General features: G+C 36.3%; 1 protein-coding gene across 1 annotated transcript in view; it reads right to left on the reverse strand.

Moving 5' to 3' along the window:
• Positions 1 to 6,090: 6,090 nt before the first annotated feature.
• Positions 6,091 to 7,404, reverse strand: part of LOC140228279 (uncharacterized) — a 16,145-nt gene continuing 14,831 nt past the window's right edge. Inside the window, exons 11-12 of the mRNA XM_072308504.1 lie at positions 7,347 to 7,404; positions 6,091 to 6,409 (exon numbers count right to left, since the gene is read on the reverse strand). The exon at positions 7,347 to 7,404 is cut by the window's right edge and continues 83 nt beyond it. Of these exons, the coding sequence (XP_072164605.1) occupies positions 6,341 to 6,409; positions 7,347 to 7,404 (127 nt within the window). The 3' untranslated portion in view covers positions 6,091 to 6,340. The remainder of the gene's footprint in view (positions 6,410 to 7,346) is intronic.

The following is a 7,404-nucleotide window of genomic DNA, read 5'->3' on the forward strand; positions in this document are numbered from 1 at the left end:
CTAGGGCAATGGTGAGAACTTCTTGCCTTCGCGGGGGGCTTCCTGTTGGTACGTCAAATCGCACTAGCCAATCAGCGGACAATTTTAGGGGGCGTTCCCACATTTGGGTGGTTTTAGAGCGATTTCTGACTACTGGTTACTTTTTAAAATCTAAAAATGTCGAAATCGTGTTAGTGGACCTGTATAGAGTCTTTGTAGCCCCAATGTTCACCCTAAAAGACCCGCCCTTTAAATGAGAGAGAGAGCTACCATCTATGTTTCATTTAACCATGTGAAATTTAAACATTCTATGACTCTCCTATTTTGTTTCCATTTTAATAAATGTTTGATTCAAGTCAAATTAGTCATATTGAAACAAATCGAAGATGATTTGGAATTGCACCTTAGTTGTACAAACATGGGAGGAGAGAGATGACATTAAAATCACCATATTATAAAATATGCCACTTCCTAATGTTCCTACAGGCGTTATTTACTTCATGCCATGTAAACCTTACGATCAAATCATGACCACTGACCTTATGAGAAATTCTTGGCTACTGAAATATTTTGTCAACACAGCTTCACACCAAAACTGCATTAGAACACAAACACTGGCAAATCCAGCCATTTTTCACCCTCTACTTGAAAGCACAATACTTTGAATATTCCAGTAAAACACACTATGTACGGCATTACACCAAGTTTAATGCATCACCATCGGTACTGGATAAATTATCTTTGCATGACATGTCCGGAACACTTTAAAAAGCCACATAAAACTGGACTTCCAGGCAAGGTTACAATCACTCTACACACACAGCACATTATTTCAGAGTAAAACAAGGTTGAAGGCCAATGACCTCCAAAAGACCTTATTGTGACATCAGCATTTACAGAAATGAAATACATGTAGTGAAATATTTCACTCCTCTTGAACCCAATGGGTTGTGAGGACATATCACTTATCTTATTATTTTTTCCAGTCATCATAAAGAAACGATACCAATCAACAGTTCAAAAAACGGGTCAAGAGCACTCTACATGGTTCTCTTGTTCTGAGCTGTAATATGAATCCACTAACAGCCCTTAAATGGTTGCAGTAGGTTAAGACAGGGGATGACCTCCCTGGTTAAGATCCCTTTCTCATGGTCTCATGGATGTCCTCTTTGCTACATCCAATTGCTTGAGCCCTAACTGTGCTGATCAAATCATCCTTATTAATGATAATAATACAGGGTATTTATAATTCCTACTTCTTTTCTGAAGCAGAATGGTAGCTTCTTTTTTTTTTTTTTTTTTCCTGCTATGAGCATGATTAAGGCTTTCGGACAAAATTAGTGCCAGAAAAACATAAAACATACACAATTTACGCTCTCCTGTCACAAGATCACAATACAGCTGCACCACAAAAAGTTCTTGAAAAGTTGCTTGACTGCCTCAACAAACTAGAATGGACTGCAGACCAACCAATCGGATAAGTGCAAATACAATGCTTTCACTTTGGGTTGATACACTGGCATGTCAACTTCTTGTCAAACTACGTAATACCCTGTGTATCAACACTACAAAAGAAATGTAAATCGATAAAGAGTGTTTGTTCAATGTCTAGACAAAACTTCGGTTTATTCCAACAGTTACTCTGAAAAATCTACTTACATATTTGCTATATTTGCTACCTACATGGCATAATAAAAAGGCAAGTATTATAAAAATGCCTTTGATCTCTTTTCTGGTAGTACTGAATATCAACAATAGTACATGTACAAAAGTTTTAAAAAACAACATTCACAGCAAAATGTTGTGATATTATTCTCCACAGGAGCATGTAAATCCTCACTTTTCTTTTTATTTACATCATCCATCATTTTCTAGTCCTTTGAAATCATTTTTGTTTTTCTATCAACAAACATCATATCAGGATAACCTTGTCAATCAATTAGTATGATAACTTGGAAAATGAAAGCACACCTGTGCTGAAACCACAACCCAGACATCTCAACTCTGAATTGTTTTTTCTTTTCTTTCAAAGAAAAGGCCTCATGTCAAAATTATGTCATTGTCCCAATATTCATGGTAATGGAAAGCTGGTTAAAATATGCATGCATACATTTTTCTTTAAATCTCATACACTGTACATACTGCAAATGGATAATTCTGATAGATAGAATAACCTCTTCAATTAAAAATGTAGAATGAAACTTGATGATATTGATAATATTGCTGAAATATACCTCTTTAGAAAACTCTTTAGGAAAACTCTATCTCAGGACGGAATCAAACATACTATATTTACAACTAGAAATGTCGCTACGGCGACTGATGCCTCCGCCATAATGCATGATTCTCCCAATAGGTGTATAGTACAATGTCTTCACAATGTGTGATGACAGTTTCACATAACTGGCAAAATATCGAAATAACAGGTTTATCAGAAATATCTTGAATGTTCACTTTCAACGAACTGGGTTTGCTATAATTGTCTATTAAAGAGTACAGGTACACATATTTGGGGAATTGAAAATTTTTACTTGACTCCTGACCGACCTTATTATAAGTTTATGCATTGAGTATAATTTTCAAGGTATGAAGGAAGAGTGTAATTAAAGTACAAAATATATCTTTTTTTTCATTTAAACCTAACCTTTGACCCTTAACCTTTGACCTTTGACCTTCTGGCTGGAAACTTCCAAGAGAATCTCCATTCAGTAATACATGTACATATATTAAATTTTAAAACTAATAATGCAATTATTGCATATACTAGTATATGAGGGAAATAGTAACATTTTGAGGAGTTGACCTTGACCTTTGACCCCTGACTATTGACCCATGACCCCTAAATTCCCTAGATAATCCCTGCCAGTCAGTACATGCATATGTACCAAGTTCCATGAAGATACATTGAACCATTTGTGAGAAATGTGATATTGCAACATTTTCACCTAACCTTTGACCTTTTGACCTTTGACCTTATGACATGAAACTCTCTCTGGAGAATCTTTATGCAGTAGTACATGTCTACACTAAGTTTCAAGAAAATAACTGCGGGCATTGCATAGATATGGGGGAAATAGCAACATTTTTAGCATTTGACCTTGACCTTTTGACCTTTGACCTCATGTCAATGTCACTAAAATCTACTCAACTAATTTTCCCATCATACATCATCCTTGGACCAAGTTTGGTGAAAGCTGCTTCATCCAGTTTTGAGTTATCACGTAAACAGATAAATTTTAGGATTTGACCTTGATCTTTGACCTTTGACCTCTGTCCGATTTCACTGAAAAACTAAGCAAGTAATTGTCCCATCATACATCATCCTCCAACAAAGTTTGGTGAAATTTGCTCCATGCAGTCTTGAGTTATCGCGTAAACGGATAAATTTCATGATTTGACCTTGACCTTTGACCTTTGACCTTTTGCCGATTTCACCCAAAATCTAATCAAATCATTGCCCCATAATACTTCATACTTGGACCAAGTTTGGTAAAATTCCAGTAAATATTACTCAAGTTATCGCGTAAACGAAAGCGGACGGACGTACGTACGGACGTACGTACGGACGTACGTACGGACGTACGGACGTACGGACGTACGGACGGACGGACGGACAACCCGAAAACATAATGCCTCCGGCACCACTACGTGGCGGAGGCATAAAAATACTTCATACCTCTTTACAAATACATCTTTAGGAAAACTATAACAGGATGGAATAGAACATACTGTATTCACTTTAAAAAATCCACAAGTACATAAACTTTCTGACTATGTACCCCATGTCTTTCAAAATAAATACTCCATTACCTGTGATAAGGACGGACGTTAATACAAATGAACAGTGTATAATTTTTGACGAACCTATGAAGCATTTGGCAGCCACATCCAGAATGACAGTAAGACACATGTAATATACAATATAAGTTCAGTGAGACATGTATGGATGGATTTTATGCATTGTGCTGCCTTTCAAGATGCACAATCTTATGAAATATACATGCTAGCATTTTCATGTAAGATCAACTACAGTTGAACCTCTCTTATCCGGCCTCCCTTTATCCGGATCTCTCTATTATACGGACGCAATCTCGCCGTGATTTTTTTTTTTTTTTTTATAATTACGGGAGGAAAGGGGGATTCCCAACTCCTTGAGAACTCCTACACAAACACACATGAATTACATATTACTTCCAACATTAACATACACCTCTATTTTGGGGTCAGTTACTGAGTGTAACAATGAAAAGGTTGCAGTATACACATTACTACATGTGGTACTACAATGGGCTACATCAGTACATGTGTATGTATATGTACATGTATAAAGCATTGAGTCTCCCGTATCCGGCCAAATCCCTTATCCGGATGAGCCCCGGTCCCGACTTGTCCGGATACGAGAGGTTCAACTGTACAATGTAATACAAGTGTTGACAGATGATAGTGCAGTAATATCGGAGAAAGAAACTGGAAATACCTGAAAAATTATGGCACATTTTGTTCACTTTATGTCATCAACACTGCAGCTCAAACATATATAATAATGATGTTTCATACAGAATATTTGACTGAATATTCTGCTATCTCATGGAATTTCGGTGCTGAAGAAGCTTATGATAGTCTTTCATAACTCTTGTGACCTGAAAAAAAAATGATGACCTGATTATTTAACTACAATCACTAATAAAAATAAGCTCCCAGCAGATTTGTTTGACTTCCTCGTATGGTATTCAAAAAATTGTGTGACAGATCACGTCCTTTTGACCACAACAGTTAATTTTTCAGTACTATGTCATATATCATATAAATTATAAGTAACCATTTCATTTTACTTAAAATTGCTAGACTGATATTGAGCATAGATTAACTAACTGATTTTGAGCATGAACAGATATCTTAGAAAGGTTGCAGTAATATATATGTCAGAACAATTAAAACATAAGGATGCAAGCAGCAGTCCTAAATGGGTTGTTTAGGGACTTGATTAAAGACTAATCATCAATGAACTATACTTTTATGGAACAGGTTCAAAATCACAATGAACCCATGCTGCCTTGTGGGACTCAACAAAAATGAAATGTTGCACGACGATGCTGCACAGCAGTGATACGCCATAACTTTTACAGCCTGCAGTTGAATTCAAGTCATCATCTGGCATCTTTATGAGCTTGTTTGGTGGTTCGGGAGAACACTACTATTTGATTTGATTTGATTTGATTTGATTTATTTCTGCATTTGTCACAAAATATATACAACTTAACAAACAATTTTCCAATACTAATCACAATATATCTAACACATAATCAATATAAATAAAATCATATATAATGTACCAATGATGAAATATTGTATCGATGAATTATAATCATACAAAAACAATTGGATAATAATTTAATGCAAACAAAAATGTAGGAGACTGTACTCTTAAGCTGAAGCTTGAATTTGATGATGGCCTCGGGAAAAGCATATGGCTTATACTTCATTACAAATCATTTAATACATAGTATTACATTTCATGAGCAACCGAGGGCAACAAAGCAATGGATTATCTTTGGTCTACTGCCACAAGCTAGATGTGATTTTATTTCTAATTTGACCTAACAGATTTAAGAATGCATCCAAATATCTGTGTGTATTCAGATATTACATATCTGTGAATTAATTGTAACATACACTCGGGACGGCGGTCATGCAGGATACTCACACGCAAATCAGCACCACAATTGACAGCAAAGCACGAGTTGATCACAACATGTGTATATTATACATAAATTTTACAGGGCCATGGTGCACATTGAATATTTCCATAGTGAATACAAAACAAGCAATGTGAACAGTTCTATTTGTGAGTGTGGGGTGGATGTGGGACACTTAGCTGAACATTATTCTGAGTGAACACTGAATTGATACTAATGCTTCCTATAAATATAAGTCATGGAAGATATAAAGGGTTTAACCATATTAACAGAGTGAAAATCTCTATATGGTAGACCAGACTTTAAAGAAAAATATGCTCAGTTCTCAATTTTTAATATTGAGGGAATACAGCTCACTTGACTGGTATACTACACCAGTGTCAAAAAAACTTCACAAGGTGCTATACACTCAGCCTGGCATTGCACACAAATAAAAACATGCATGTAAACATTTCCTGCACTCATAACTGTGGATATACAAAGGTCCTCCTTCTAAGGCATCATTTCATTCAACTCTTCAAGGTTTCCATTGGCGTCCTAGACACAGTTCATCTATTTCCATTCTGAACTCTGATAGATCCGTCCACCAGGAGAGCAGTCCTGTTAGATGGAGGGCCCTCTCATCTCCTGGAGCTTAGAGGCCCTCATGACAGCTGGAATCCATCTCACTTGTAAGTCAGGAAGTATGGAATGCCAACAAGGTACTCCACTTTGTCGACCGAGAGTGATCCACTCTGAAACCAACAAAGAAGCATTTGCGTCAGAAATCTTTTATCTAGTATAACTGCAATTTCGGGTACTCTATACCAGGCTTCAGCAAGACAAATGAAAAAAAAAAATGTTTGTAATTTGTTTCTTCCCTAAATGTTACGTTGACTTCACACCCACTCAAGAAATTCAAATCGCATATTTATTCCTTTAGTGTTTACCCCTACATATCATTAAGCTTAGTCACTGGACCAAAACACAGGGGAATCACAACTGAGTGCAGGGCTGTAAACAAGCTGCAGCAAGCCAAATTCAGTGATAATACAGTTCAGTGAGGAATAAGTTTCAGTTCACCTAAACACTTTTAATCAGTTGATAGTGTATTTCGTTTAGTTTTCATTCCTACCTTAAAAGTTTTCACGACCTTGATTCTGTGCTTCATATACTGAAGCTCTCATAATCAAAGGCTAGTTGTTGTTATGTTATATCATGTTTTGTTTTTGTTTTTGCTTTTTTTTTTTGGGGGGGGGGTGCATTGTCTCCCATACTTTCATGCAAAAGGACATACAAACATATTTCACACAATCATGTTTGGACAACATATGAGTGGATCACACCAGACAGATGCCCAACTGCCCGTGTATCCTTTCTGAAAATAAGGGAAATGCACATTGTTGTCTCCTTTCTGCAGCATTGTATTGGACAAATGTGATTGACAAGAAATTACTGTAAACCATGATGTTTAAGATATCAATCTGTGCAGGCTGAAGATGTTTTTCAGTACTACATGTATCATCAATACATTAATTATGCTTCATGTCTGTCAGCAATAGGTAAATAAGATAAATACATTTGTCGCATGTTCATTTTTATATAGAAGGTTTGTGTGTCTTTCCATCACCATTTTATGTACACAAACACATCACAATGTCAGAAAAAAAAAACCTGTATTTCTCATCTTACCTTGCCCATGCCGTCAATGACGCTATTAAAGAGGCTGGTGCTGGAGGCTATGTCCTTT

This window comes from Diadema setosum, chromosome 5 (genome assembly GCF_964275005.1).
Source record: "Diadema setosum chromosome 5, eeDiaSeto1, whole genome shotgun sequence".
In the NCBI taxonomy this organism is placed as follows: Eukaryota; Metazoa; Echinodermata; class Echinoidea; order Diadematoida; family Diadematidae; genus Diadema; species Diadema setosum.